The sequence below is a fragment of the Eptatretus burgeri genome, chromosome 1 (assembly GCF_056783735.1).
Source record: "Eptatretus burgeri isolate ZD-2024b chromosome 1, Ebu_testis_v1, whole genome shotgun sequence".
Taxonomy (NCBI): Eukaryota; Metazoa; Chordata; class Myxini; order Myxiniformes; family Myxinidae; genus Eptatretus; species Eptatretus burgeri.
Window position 1 is genome coordinate 109,213,143 of NC_140961.1, and position 15,837 is coordinate 109,228,979.

Genomic DNA, 15,837 nt, shown 5'->3' on the forward strand with positions numbered 1-15,837 from the left:
ACAGAGTCCAGGGACAGTTGGGTGCAACTGGGTTAGGTGGGTACAGAAAGCGATGGGTTTCGGACACAAGATTTTGATGCAAACACTGAGTTTAGGCATTCAGCCATTTCTTGTGCGGTATCAGCAGTGTGGCCATTTGAGGTAAGGGAGGGTATGGAAGGGGGCCATTCACCAGAAACAGACTTGATTAGACACCACCAGGATTTGGAGGAGGGAGAGAGGTTTGAGAGTTCAGACTTGAGCTTAGAAAGATGTTCTTTTCTCACTCTCCTGAGGGTATAAACACACTTGTACTGAGCTTTATGGAAGGAACAGAGATTACCCTCAGTTGGGTTTGCTTTCCATGAGGCAAAGGCAAGTTGTTTCAGGACAACTGCCTCACCACAAGCTCCAGTGAACCATGGGTGGGAGGAAAGGGAGGACAACTGAAGACGAGAGGCGATAAATATGTGCATGAGGGAGAGCAAGTTTTTTTGAAAGAATTCCCAGGATGAGTTGATGTTGGAGAAAGTAGCGATGGGAGACCAGTCTGGAAGTTTGATGGCTGCATGAAGACCCTGCCAGTCGGCTTGAGTGAAATGCCAGACACGATGGCGGTGAGGTGGTTCTCTGATGTCCAGTAGCCAGAGAGATGTCCACTTTGACAAGCACGTGGTCAGAAGAACTGATTGGCGCAGGAAGAACAGCAGATAATTTCAGGGAAATTTGTCAAAATCAAATCCAGAAGAGATAGAGTACCATTGGTTGAGATCCAGGTTGGGAAATTGACCAATTGAGTCAGTCCCAATGAGTCGCATAAAGCTTTTGCTGAAGTACCATGGCAGGTGAGAGGTACCAACACCCAGCCAACTGGCATGATGACAACTGATGTCACCACATTTGAGGAAGAGAGAATTTGGATAAGAAGATAGAAGTTGGTCCATGGTTTCGGATAGTGAGGTATAAATGGAGTCATCACTGTTTGGTGGATAGTACACTACACATATAAACATGAGGTGGGAGTGGAGGGAAGCCGTAGCCAGAGGTATTCCTGGGGGTGTGGTGGAGTGAGGGCAGTGCATGGAGAGTGAGGAATAGAGTCTTTGATGAAGAGAGCAACTCCTCCACCAGGGCGCGGATGAGGTCTGTCATACCGGAGGAGGCAGTAACCAGGGATAGATACTTGGGAGTCAGAGACGTCTTGAGGGATTAAAGTTTCTGTTAAGCAGATGATGTCTGGTTTGTCAGTGGCAACCTGTATGGAAATATCTGTAAGGTTTGAGCGAAGGCCCCGGATATTTGAAGTCCACACTGTTAATGAAGAGGGAGGAGGTAAGGAGAGTTGTTGAAAGAGTGTGGGGGATTGCAGAATAGCTAGGGGAGGGGGCCGGATGAGGAGGAGAAAAGGCTCTGTGGTGCTGGGGGAGAGGGGTGGGAAAGAGAGGCGGCAGAAGGCAGTTGAGGATTTGAGGAGGTGGAGTGATGAGATCGAGGTGAGAGGGCAGCTTTGTGGATGTGAGGGGGGGTCAACTTTGAGAAGGGTGAGTGAGGGGGGTGAATGGTGGGAGAAGGGTGAGTGGGGAGAGTTGAGGGAGAAAGGTGAGGGGGAAGCTTAGTGGGAGAAGAGTGTGATGGTTGCTTTGAGAGTGAGGGCTGAGAGGAGTGAGTTGGCACTGAAGTTGGAAAAAAAGAATGGCTGATGGAAAGCGAACATTCATAGAAAACTGGGGTTTTAAATTTTTTTAGGTCAGAGATTCGATTAAACACATTTCTTGATGGAAGCAATAAAGGCGAATTTTGAGAATGGAGAGAAGAAATGCCGTCACAGTTGGATTTTTTAGGCAAACTATGAAGGAAAGGTCGAATTGAGAGCAGTCTGTTTAAATAGCAGAAGAGTAGTGCATTATGAAACAGTAAAGAGTACCACACGTGTGAAAGAGGAAGATGAAGCATTATCAGAGATAGTTTTTATTATTTTTATTATGATTTATATTTTATATTTTTTTTTGAGAGAGAATTTTTAAAAAGGAAAAGGAAGTTTCAACAGTTTTCACTTTTCTGTTGGAGAAAAGGAATAATTTGATGTCAACTGCAATGATGAATTCCTCGATTTTGCATTTAATTGCAACTAAGCCAAGAGGCCTGTAGTTAAGAGGATCTGGTTTTCGGGCATTTTTATAAGGAAGGTAGCTGAGAACAAATTATAGGTATATCAGAGCAGAAAAAGCATATGCAAAAGCAGTGGAGCAGCATTTGAGGATGGGCGCATTGATACCATCCAGGCATGTTTCCACATCGGAATCGAGGAAAACTTCTCCAACTTTTGGTAAGAAAGACTGTAACCAGGAACAGTTAGGTAAGGATGGGTAACGTAGGAACAGCAAGTGATGATGGGATAAGTGAGATTTGGATTGGAAGTTGAGCTATTTAGTCTTCTCATGAGTGGAGTCAGCTGTGGGGCCATTTTAAGTGAAGGAAGGATTGGAGGAGAGCATACAGAGATGGACTTTTCAAGGTGCCAATGAAACTTTTATAGAGACAGGTTCAAGTATTCAACCTTGAAGTTGGTCAGATATATTTTCTGGCTCTCATGAGTAAGGATAAATTTGTTACGAGCTTTGTGGAATAACCTGAGATCAAAATAGCCTTCAGTCAGATTTGTCTTCTACGAAGAGAAGGTAAGTTATTTAAAGGCAACTTCCTCCACGACAGGATTCAATTAATGTACCAGAAATGAGAGGATAGATAGGATAGCTGGTGATGAGATGGGATGAACCTGTGCATGAGAGAAAGCATGCTTTTGTGAAAAAAATTCCCAGGCTGCATCAATAGTGGGGGCAGCAAAGACCAATCCTGAAAATGAGAGCACCACTTGCAGTCCCTGCCAGTCACCTTGAGTGAACAGTTAGACTCTGCAGTACTGAGGCAGTTCTCAACAATAGCCAGAGAAATGTGGACTCTCACAAGAACATGATCAGATGAACCAAATGGAGATGGAAGAACATGAGACGTTAAAGGATAGTTCATCATAATGAGGTCCAGAAGGGAGCATTTTCCATTGGCAGAAATCCATGTTGGAAAGTTCGCAGATTGAGTCAGGGCCATGGAGTTACACAAGTCCTTTGTTTCAGTGCCATGGAAGGTTTGGAGGTACCATCTCCCAGGAAAATTGTGATGGTGACAGTTTAAATCTCTGCATATGAAGAGAGTTCGGATCGGTGATTATAAGTTTGTCCACGTTGGGGGAGTGGGGAGGGCAGGAGAGGAGAGGAGAAGAGAGAGATGGGAGTGGGGTAGGGGTATAGGAAGATATGTGATTGGGGGTGGGAGGGGTACAGTATATGGATAGTGAAAACGGAATACTTCATGTAATATAACAGCTCCATTTTCACAGACCTGAATCCCATCCCAGTGAATGAGGAGACAACACTTGGGGTGAGACAGAGGAATTGGTGATAACCTGTGGAAAGAATGACTCCGTTAGCCAGATAATGTAAAGTTTTGCAGCAACAACCTGCATCAATGGATCTGTCAGATTGGAAAGGAGGTCTGAGATGTTGGAGGTCCATATAGTTAGATATAGGAGAGGAGGTGGAGTTGGCACATTGGGGGGATATGGAAACACCATGGGGAATGTGGAGAGAGGGCAGAGGAATGTAGGGAGGAACCAGGGTGGGGATGACAGGATGTGGACATTGGGCATGGGAGGGGGAATTGGTTGGGAGGATAGGGGGCTTTGGGACATGGAGCAGGATTTGTGGCGAGGGGGTCCCGGAGTGGGACCCATAGTCCCAGAGCGTGACTCACCCCAGCCCGGACGCGCTCCGCCCTCACCCCAGCCCGTACGCGCTCCGCCCTCACCCCAGCCCGTACGCGCTCCGCCCTCACCCCAGCCCGTACGCGCTCCGCCCTCACCCCAGCCCGTACGCGCTCCGCCCTCACCCCAGCCCGTACGTGCTCCGCCCTCACCCCAGCCAGTACGCGCTCCGCCCTCACCCCAGCCAGTACGCGCTCCGCCCTCACCCCAGCCAGTACGCGCTACACCCTCACCCTTGCCTGCACTCAATTTACACAAAACAGCAAACCTTTACCATGTTCATTTGCACAAACCTATATGCACTCCCTTCAACATGTTTTGTGGAAATTAAAAACAAAAATACACGAGTTTCTAAAGAACAGCCACGGAGAAACAATGGGTGCCTCAGATTGATTTATTCCCAGTCAAGCCCAGCGGACAGCGGTTATAAAATGTTATACAATTTTGAAAGGGCAATTGGGTTTGCACAAGAAGAATGATTGCTTAATTAAACAGTGGAAACATGTTTATGTCAGGAAACAAAAATCTTTCACTTTGTATTTCCTGGCCAAATTTAACTGGACGAAGGATCAAAAATCGATATTTTAATTCGCATCGATTTATCTTCATTGTAGTAAAATTACAGATGCAAAACTGGCTTACTTGATGGAACTATAAATACCACTAATGGATTTGGACTCTCCAAGCATTCAAAGAACATTGGTACAGATTGCTGTATGAACACACAAGGAGAGAGTGGTGCATTCTCACAATGCTGTTAAGTGTAAACAATTTGTAAAACACTTTTTCGAAAAGTCAAAGTGAGTGACTTGGAATATCCATCGACACGTTTCATAATAAAACTAGAACGTCACTCGGCAGAGTGCATACCTCTGCCAGGCTGAACAGTTTACATTTTGCATTCCACCGATAGGTCTGATCTGAATTCGGGACCGAACCAAAAGCTAATCGGCTTGTTCTTGTTACCAACACAACTCGTCCCCCAAGTTTCGTCCGAATCCGTCCACAACTTTTTGAGATATCGTGCTATATATCGTTTTTGGCCCGATATCTCAATGGTGAAGAATCAGTTTTAAAAATTTTAGTGTCGAGATCCGGATCTTCACCAAAATCTTATCCATTCTTCCTTGACACACACACACACACACACACACACACACACACACACACACACACACACACACACACACACACACACACACACACACACACACACACACACACACACACACACACACACACACACACACACACACACACAACCTGTCCATCAAGGTTCATCTGAATCCGTCCGTAACTTTGAAATATCCTGCTTACAGACAGATGGACAAACTCATTCCCCCTCCCCACCCCTTCCCAACTCTGCTACTTCTTCTTTTCTCAAATTACTCCACCCCTCCCCCTTCTTCTTATGACTAGTTCACTGTGTAAATGTATATGGTTTTAGCAAGTCCGGCATGCGCAAGTGCTTGTGAAGCATAGATCGTGGACTTCAACGAAATACAAATTGTCCGTTGAACCCTAAATCAATGTCCTTCTTCGCAGAGATGGCCCAGAAACAAAATGGCCACTTCATTCACATAATACAAAAGTAACATCTTAAAACCTCTGATAAGGTTGTCATAAACATATATACAATAACCTATTTTCCATTCTTGAGTATTTTCGTTTCCAACAAGACTCCCAACATGCAAAAAAGATATCACTAAAACAGCAAACCAGCAAGCAGATAATTTTACAAATCGTCTTTCCTCCTTAAATCTTTTCTTTCCAATCTAGATCAACATCACTTTCGCTTCTCCTTATCGTTTTGACGCAACATGGAAGTATTATCACGCGGGTAGTTCCACGGCAACATAGCGCTTCGAGAACGTGAAATCTCTCGAAAAAGTGATTTTCAGCACTGCTGCCCTTTTTATAAATCGATCCAAGGCTATTAGTGGAGCTTGTACATAAATCACATGCAGAATAAGACATTAGTAGACACCAGTGCACCTTATGTGAATTACAAGGACATCAGCAAACAATGGACAAGTACCGTAATCACTCATGTACAATACGCAGAGCACTTTTCAGATAAAATTCTCAGGAAAATACCAGTTTCTATATATAATCCGCACCCCTAAAACTTCAGGTTTCTCGTGATGACCTTCATCTGCAGTCTGATGTGGACTGTGTTGACTGCAATGAGTTATCCACGCGATCAGAAGCTTCTCAAGCTCTGGAGAAACCATTGGCCCGCTTGGTCTTTGGGCATATTCTCAATAACTTATTTCTCTCTGTGCCAGGCTCCAACGTTGCTCTCATCAAGGTCAAACTTGCGAGCAGCAGCTCTGTTACCATATAATTCAGCATAATGGATTACTTGTACCTTGTATCAAACACAACATGATTAACGACGTGGTATGTTGAATGTACCTAACAACTCTTACTGAGTGATATGTGACATCTATTTGATTAGTAGAGTCAGAGCTCATCAGGAACTCTCTTTCGCGAGTCATTTCCTCGTGGAAATGAGAAATTCTCAGGTAGTCAAGTCTATTGTGCTGCAATGAACATAGCTTATTTTGCTGCTATGGTGGCGTTTATTTATATTTTAAGTTTAAAAAAGCAAACATGTACAGGGTGTCCCAAAGGTCACCAAAGGATTTATAAATTAAATAACATTTTTGTTTTATAATAATTTGTTTTTCTTTTCTTTTCAGATTTTTAGATGAACATTTGGAAAAAAATCACAACTGAACAAAGAACCAAAATCATGGAATTTAATTTTAAATTTCATCGATCAATTATTCTCACCCAAATAGCATACTACCGACACTTCAATGCCAGAAAACCACATTCAGATTTAATGATTCGTCGGTTGATTCAACGGTTTCAGCAATATGGGTCAGTAAGTGACTTGCCACGATCTGGAAGACCACGTTCAGTCCGTTCGCAGATTAATCATGAACGTGCACTGGACAGTGTTCAAGAATAACCAGGAACATCGATCCGCAGACCTTCTGACCAGTTGGGGATGTCTCGGATGTCACTATCACAGACTAAGAAACGATTTACATCTGTACCCATATAAAATGCAATTGGAGCAAAAGTTGAAACCGACTGATCATCGACAACGCTTAAATTACCCAGTCCAAATTCAGAGGTTGGTCAATGAAGAAAACGAATTTGTTCAAAAACTGATTATGAGTGATGAAGCTCATTTCCATTTGAACGGTTTTGTGAATAAGCAGAACTGTAGGTTCTGGGGATTAGAGAATCTTAGGACTATTTATCAACGTGTTTGCATCCTCTCAAATGCACTGTCTGGTGTGGTGTAACGTCAGAAAGGATTATCGGCCATTATTTTTTTGAAAATGAGGATGGCAGTGCAACGACGGTTACAAGTGAGCGGTATCGAGCCATGCTCGAGAATTTTGTGTGTCCTGCAGTGAAGGATAAACCTGAGATGTGGTTTCAACAAGATGGAGCCACTGCCCACACGGCACGAGCCACGGTGGAGCTTCTAAGGCAAATTTTTGGACACCAAATAATTTGGGAAAATTTAGAAATTTCTTGGCCATCACGTTCTCCTGATTTGACGCCTCCCGATTATTTTCTTTGGGGTTACCTAAAGGAGCGTGTATACATCAATAAACTCCATACAATTCAGCAGCTCAAGGACAACATCTGTGCTGAAATTTGAGGGATGCAGTCAGAGTTATTGTCCGCTGTTATGGAAATGCTGTCGAAAGAGCCCGTCTCTATGAAGCCGAAAATAGGGGACATCTGAGCTGCATCATTTTTCATAAATAAAGCAAATTTATCTCCATTTTGTAAATTTTCTTTTGGTATCAATATAATCATAAATTGTTTGAAAAACAGAAATGTTATTCAATTCCTAAATCCCAAGGTGACTTTTGGAACACCCTGTATAATAACCAAACAATTTTAATTCTTCTCTCAAAATAATTGTCATTCAGAACAAAAAATATACGTTCATTGTTCAATACGATATCCCACAATGCACTGCATTTTAAAGATGGTGGCACCCAGTGACATTGGTCAGTCTTGTGTGTCAGTATGAGAAATCTGGAGAAATAGAGCTTACATTTTAGTTCTCATGGATAATACACACCCCAAACTTTGATCAGATATTTTTGGGAAAAGAATGCGGCTTATGCATGAGCAATTACACGCCTGGTGTTGGCTTAATGGTTAGAGTGGTGGGCTTGGGATCGTAGGTCCTGAATTCAAATCCCACTTGGCTATTGAATGAATAAAAGGTGGGGTTGACTCTGCCTGTCATCCTCCTGAGGTCGGCAAAATGAGTCCCAGCATGCTGGTATACTGTGGAGTGGCGACCCATCAACGATTGTGTCCAATAGTCCAGGTAAATGCTTAAGCAGTACCAACGCTCTGTACAGAGTATGGTCCAAAGGGGGGGGGGGGGGAGGAGGGATTACACCGTGTATATAGCACGTGGAATTTGAATCATGGTTCTGAGCATCAAATAGCTAATGGTTTAGATGAGAACACTGAACAGGCTCATTGCTTTGTTGTTGTATGCCATTTGGCTCAGTAACTATGAAGTGCGCTTAGGCCTCAGTCACATTTGCTCTACGGCGAGGATAAGGCGGCCGTACGCCCTCTGAATTGACAGAAACATGCGGCGGCTGCAGAGAAACTGAGGTGGCCTCAGGGTGGCCCTACGCCGTAGGGTCGCCGTGGAATGAAATTGCGGAGTTTTAACTTTTTTTCATTTCTACGCTTGCCGTAGCAATTAGACAAGCCAAGCTAAGACGTAGATGTGTTCCATGTTGACCGTACATTGGGCGTGCGGTGGGCTTGCGTTTTCCGTGCGGCTGCCGTAAGCTCTTATCAATGAAAAATGAATTTTCCCAACCCCCAAAAAATTACGGTGGCCGCACTCTTTACACGGTCGCCGTACGGTGGCCTTGCGGTCTGTGTGACTACCTGTGGGCAACGCAAGGTCGACGCACGGTTCCCCTACGCCCGCCGTGCACCTACCTACAGCCTCCGTGGCAGTCTGCATCGATCGTGCGTCCACCGTGCGCTACCACTAGAGATTGGAGTATAGTTGTTTGCCTATACATAGTGGTGCCCCCAGAATCCCAATTTAATTCGTTCCAGGAAGCTGTTCGGATTGCAAAAAGTTCAGATTCAAAAAATATTTTCCCAATAAGAAATAATAGAAAGTGAATGAATCCGTTCGTGGACCCAAAGAAAACCCACTTTCAAGACACTTTAAACAGAAATTCCCCATGTTTAAGGTGAAATAGGATGAGTAAATGACCTTCGGTGTCGGTGTATTGTATGAAAACTGGTACAATCACCACATCCAAAGGCCCACACAGGCTCGAGCTCTGGCCTGGGTTTCGATCGCTCACGCACTCTGCGAGAGTGCTGCCCCCAGGGCGACTCATCAAACATGATGCCTCCAGAACCACAATCACTTTCATCAAACGCATCGGGCTGACGTAATTATGGCTATTAAAAATTACAACCGGTTTTGCTGTGAAATTCAATCCTTGCCCGACAGTCCGTCACACCACGTGATCGGATTGCTTTTTTGTTAATAATTAAAACACAAGATGATTAAAAAAAAAAAAAAGAAGAAGCTGAAAACACGAGGTAAGGCCTAAGTCACATTTGGCTCGGCGCCCGGAGGGTCAACAAAATGTACGAACACTTGCAATTATAAAGCGGCGCAGTATTTCCATGGTCACACAATGTCGCAGTCACACATGTTTTTATTTTTCGGGTAGACGCACGGCATGTTTATAAATTGTGGAGACCAAAAACGTTGGGAAAATTCATTTTTCATTAAGAAGAGCTTACGGCAGCCGCACGGAAAACGCAAGCCCACCGTACGCCCTACGTACGGTCGACATGGAACACATCTACGTCATAGCTTGGCTTGTGTAATTACTACGGCGAGCGTAGAAATGAAAAAAAGTTATAACTCCGTAGTTATAATTCCACGGCGCCCCGACGGCCTGTAAAATATAGCGAAACGGCGTAGGGCCACCCTTAGGCCACCTCAGTTCCTCTGCGGCCGCCGCACGTTTGTCAATTCAGAGGGCGTACGGCCGCCTTATCCTCGCCGTGGAGCAAATGTGACTGAGTACTTCCACCGACGAACTGAATGAACAAAGCGCAAAGATGCGGCTCGAACAGGTGGGGGAGACACGTGAACAAACATGAACACCACGTTGTGTTCGGTTTTTTAAAAATGTATTGGGTTTTTAGGGCCAAACTTTCTCGAAAAAATTGTTCGGATTCCAATTTGTTCATACAGCTTGGCCGTTCGGATTCTGGGGGACCACGGTATATTATAGTTATAGTATATTCAGTTATATATACTGGTATATTTTTATTTCAGTAAAAAAAAGGACTGGTATATATACCGACTCGTTAACCTTCCGTCTGGCCGCACGTTCGCCTTAGGCCCCCCTGCAGTCACCTTGCGGGCACCTTGAGAATTATATTGCCGCCGCAGCGACGCCCTAAGGTCACCGTGCGACATCAAATCAAAGACCGTACGGCACCCCCACGTTTTCGGTCTCCACAATTTATAAACACGCCGTGCGGCTACCCGAAAAATAAAAACATATGTGACTACTACATTGTGTGACCATGGAAATACTGCGGCCACCGTGGCAAATGTGACCTAGGCCTTAGTAACTCATCAAATCTCTTATGGTGCTCTGAAGGAACCCACCTCACGTGCCATTCAAAATTAATAAAGAAATTGTGCGTCAACTTTTGTATTAGGCTAAATACACAGTGTGAAGTGAATGTTTAAAATGTTCTATACCTCCTCTCGCAAGTTAGAATGTTATATCATATTATGTTGTTGAGGTATGCAATACACACATCCCAAAAAGAGAAGAGTAGTGTAGCGAGTCAATACTTCCAGGAATTTACGATTGTATGCAACTTGTTTTGTCATACAACAGATACCTGTGGTTTACCTGATCTCACTCTGTCATACATTTTACCTCCACAGGTAAATATCAACGATGTCACAACATACAGTATGTTGCAATTGTATGAGAACAAGCTACACGGGTGTATTTCACCATCTGTAGCCACTGCGCAGATTAAAAATACCCAATATATCGCTAACTAGAAGGGCACTCAGTAGAGCGCGTACCTCCGCTGCACAATGTCTGATCCAATAGAACATATCGGGCCCAATAAATTCTTGAAATATCATGCTATATATCATTTTAGCCAAATCTCTCAATGGTGAAGAATAACTTTAAAAATTAAATAATTATCATATCCGGATCTTCACCAAAATCAAATCAATTTGTCTGTGTCACATACCCAACCTGTCCACCAAGTTTCGTACTAATCTGTCCATAACTATTTGAGATATCATGCTATATATCGTTTTTGGCAAGATCTCCCAATGGTGAAGAATCACTTAAAAAAATTCTAGTAATCAGATCTTCACCAAAAATTAATCAGTTTGTCCTTGTCACACACCCGACCTGCCCAGCAAATTTCATCTGGATCCGTTAACAACTTTTTGAGATATCCTGTACATAAACAAACAGACAAACAGACAGATCGACAAGGGTGAAAACATAACCTCCTTCCACCGTCGGTGGTGGAGGTAACTCGACTGGTGCTCGGTAGAGCCCATACCTCTGCCAGGCTGAACCAGTTTATGTTTTCTAGCCTAATGATAGGCCGGATCTGCATCTGGAACTGAACCAAAATCTAATCAGCTTGTTGTTGTCACCTGCCAATGCATCCACCAAGTTTCGTCCGAATCCGTCCATAACATTTTGAGGAAGGATGTTATATATCGTTTTTGGCTCCAACATCTCTGTGGTGAAGAATCAATTTAAAATTCTTGCATCCGATCCAGATCCAGATCTTCACCAAAATCAAAAAATATTTTGTCCTCGTCACACACCCAACCTGTTCACCAAATTTCATCCAAAACATTTTGAGATATCATGCTATATATCATTTTTAGTGCTAATCTCTCAATGGTGAAGAATCATTAAAAAAAATTCTAGCATCCGAATGTTCACTAAAATCAAATGAAATCATCCTTGTCACACACATAACCTGTCCACCAAATTTTGTCTGAATCCATCCATAACCTTTTGAGATATCCTGCTCACAGAGACAGACAGACAGAGGCGAAAACACAACCTCTGTCCACCTTCAGTAACGGAGGTAATAATGGCACTGTAAAATGCATTCCAGAGCAAGATTTATCTTCAGGAAAGGATATTCGTACACAAATAATTCATCAAGGCGAGCTTTAAATCACCAAATTACATGTGCCACCAACCAGCCACAGGAGCCAACAGAGTTGAGTATTATTGTGTTCTTGAATTTTAAAAACATGTTAAAACTCAGACATGTTTTGTTAAATGTACAAGTTGACAAAATGTCAAGCAGAAGCGGAATGATAAACCTGTCAGAGATTGCACCGGTTATCAGAGCATTTCAGGACCAGCCAGAATATAACACAAATTTTTCCCAAAAATTTAGACTTTTAGAAAAGAAAAAGCTGCAAAAGTAATCCTGGTTGAGCACAATGTTTTCTTTTCCATGGCTGAAGCTGTTTTGAGCTCTGGATGCCCATGGCTATTGCAGTTGAAGCGAAACATGCAGATGGCATTATGTTCCGTCTGAATGTCGAATGTTGTGCTGCATTCAACATCTTGGATATCATAATCAACTTTTTAAGTCTGTTTATCAAAACTACAATTAATAATTTTACAAAAAAATTCCATGAGTGTACTGGACTTTTGACATGTTCTAAGCCGCTGAGCAGAAGCTACGGATAAGCCATCGCAGGCAATATCTCTGACTTACAAACAAAACTTTTACCCAGTCTGCAAATTATCACAACATTCGAAATCAAATGAAAATAAACAAAAAAAAAACATCAAGATAATTTAAACAAAACATACCGTTCCATGGTGTTGAAGAGCCACTTTGGCTTTTTGTTGAAAGGCATCGTCATCTTGTGGAATCTTGCCGTCTTGACCACAATTACAGCCGATATATCAGGATCGGCAAGATCTTCCGTTCTCAACCTTCTGCTCTGATATACAAAACGACAAAAAAGCGCAGATGGGCCAAAAATGATGACAGTTCATATTCATTTTGTATGTTTTCGCAGCGAACACCATCGCCATGCATGGCATCGTACATCAAGAAAACATTGTGGAAATATTGTTCAATGCACTTTTGTTCAGACTGCCAATGTGGAAAAGAAAATGTTCAAACTTCTTTATTTCAATGAGCATCCTAAAAGTCTTGCACAGCTTTATATATATATATATATATATATATATATATATATATATATATATATATATATATATATATATATATATATATATATATATATATATATATATATATATATATATATATATATATATATATATATATATATATATATATATATATATATATGTTAGAAGAGGCCAAAATCGACTTAATTGAGGTTGCAAAATTAGACAGGCTAGTTTGGTGGTTCTGAAAATCCATTTGGCATTCAAAAAGTGCCAATGCATGGTTAAAGCAAAGAAAATGATAATAATGGTTTGTTGTGATCCTTTAAGCTGACAGAATAGAAGGGACCATTAATCGGAGGAACTGGATTGGCACATTGGAGGTCACATAGAACACATGTTGTTCCGGAGAAATCTCCAATACATTCGGTTCATATTTCATCGATACCTTGTTGCTTTATACACGTTAAAACGCTTCAATTACAGTTGTAAATGCAACTGTGAGTTATCGTGTACAGCATTCGGTTAAGAGTGTGGAGACCTGTCCACTTTGCCGGTGATAGCTCGCCTACTCTTTGTGAAAGACACCGTGGGATATTTAATGTCCGCCAACTGATGTCAGCAGACGTGACGCCCAGTTTTACATCCATCTGATTGATGGCACACCCATTGATGAATCACCCTGCCTGTGAAACACCAAGATGACAGTTTGTAGCTGGGTCAGGATTCCAACCCAGGTTAGACAGGTTAGAGGCGAGTGTGTGTACCTCTAATTTAGGTCGTCCTGCCAGCACACAAATTAAACAGGTTATCAATAATACAAATGTACCATTCCGTAACAGTGTCGGTGGTGCTGAAGGAGTAAGCCGAGTCGACATTCAAACCCAGGCTAGACAGCTCCGAGGCGAGTGCACATAACTCTCGGCTATCCTGCCAGCTCATACAGGTTAAATAATCACTTTAATATTTCATCAATGATGAAAGATCAGGTTGGGGGGCCGGGGGAGGGGGAATTGGGGTTCCCACTTTTTACTTTACTGACCAAGGCATCATCTCATGGGAATATTTCTGAAGAGCATGCAATTTCATTTATAATGAGCAGATGAAGTAAAATCAGATGTCTCAAATACCTGAATCTTCTCTTTTGGCCTTTACTTTATTTTCCATCATTGCATTTCGGATCAGTGGTACCTCAGCCCATTTTTAATCATGTATTGTAAATATTATTAGTTGTACTCGGCTAGATATTAACTCTCAACCTCTCGTACATGACTATCAGGTGTTACTATCACAAGAACATCATTTACTGTCATGGATCGTTAGCTTACTTACTCACTGGGATAAACTCCTCAATACGACCCTGTGGGAAAACTCCATAGAGAAGAGGCCCAAGTCTTCGCTCTGCAAGAATAGCAAACATGACACTCTCCAGTACCAGAGAGTCCACATCCTGGAAGACACAAAAAGACACGTTCACCATTTATCATGATTAGCTCTACCATACCTTTGTAAAGCGTTGTTGGTGCCAAAGCGGTTTCTTGGCAACAATCATACTGGGTGGCTTGCCCTAGCCTTTCTAGCAGTAGTCAGGACAGGAATTTGGAATTTGTTCAAGGTGCTGGTGATGACTCTCTTAGCCTTTGCGAAGGACACCCTGAGATCTTTAACTTCCACCAACTAATGCTGGCAGTTGGGACCAACAGCTTAACATCCATCCATGGGAATGCACATACATCGATACCTCACCCTGCTTGTGAAACATCAGAATGGCAGTTGATAGCTGAATTGAGACTTAAACGCAAGCTGGACAGTTAGGAGGCAAGGGTGTGTAGCTCCAAGGTCTAGGCCATCCTACCAGCCATGTTCACCATAAAAATAAACCAATGTCACCCACAGGGTGACCCATATCTTGCCAAAAGGTGACCACATGCGACTTCTTTAAGGTCACACTGAGGTGAACAGAGCTGATATCCACCAGGAGCAACTCCTTGAGGAATATCTGCCGACGAGAGATTCCGATGAGAATCGTTCAACAGAGTAACCATGAAAAATATGCTTTTGCCTCATAACGTCACCAAATGACGTCATTATGTCTCAAGCTTGACAAATCGAGAAAGCACTCTTCGAGGTGTTCATTTGAGGGACTACACGATATGGTTCCTAAAACTTGAAAATTTGACCTTGGGGTCAAATATGTTTGACCTCAGGCGCTAACCATGAAGGTCAAGGCCAATCACCACCAAAAATTAATCAGTTGAGCGCCAGACCATGAACTATATTCCCATGAAGTTTGAAGACGATCGGATCAAAATTACTCAAAAAATAAGGGTTTCGTCGACTCCCCTGATTTGCGACAAAGTGACCTTGACCTTCAAAATTTTATGCGCTGAAAGGGACCTCTATAGGCCTCTGATATGCGAAGTTACAAAAATTTCCAATGATAACTGTGCTCTGCAGAGTGATTTATACGTGATTACAGACCAAAAAAAAAAACAAACAAAAAAAAAAAAACATATGAAGGTCAAGACCAATCGCCACCAAAAATTAATCAGCTGAGCGCCAGACCATGATCTATATTCCCATGAAGTTTGAAGACGATCGGATCAAAATTACTCAAAAAATAAGGGTTTCGTCGACTCCCCTGATTTGCGACAAAGTGACCTTGACCTTTGACCTTGACCTTCAAAATTTTGTGCGCTGAAAGGGACCTCTACCGGCCTCTGATATGCGAAGTTACAAAAATTTCCAATGATAACTGTG

General features: G+C 42.6%; 1 protein-coding gene across 12 annotated transcripts in view; it reads right to left on the reverse strand.

Moving 5' to 3' along the window:
• The window catches only part of LOC147035158 (choline kinase alpha-like), a 70,532-nt gene that overhangs the window by 40,640 nt on the left and 14,055 nt on the right, over positions 1-15,837 (reverse strand). For all 12 annotated transcript variants that reach the window (XR_015061516.1, XR_015061518.1, XM_085894491.1 and 9 more), the window contains 2 exons: positions 14,414-14,527; positions 12,748-12,881 (listed from right to left, as the gene is read on the reverse strand). Coding sequence is in view for 10 of the 12 variants with exons in the window: in XM_085894491.1 (XP_085750617.1) it covers positions 12,748-12,881; positions 14,414-14,527 (248 nt within the window). In the remaining 2 variants the exon portion in view is untranslated. The remainder of the gene's footprint in view (positions 1-12,747; positions 12,882-14,413; positions 14,528-15,837) is intronic.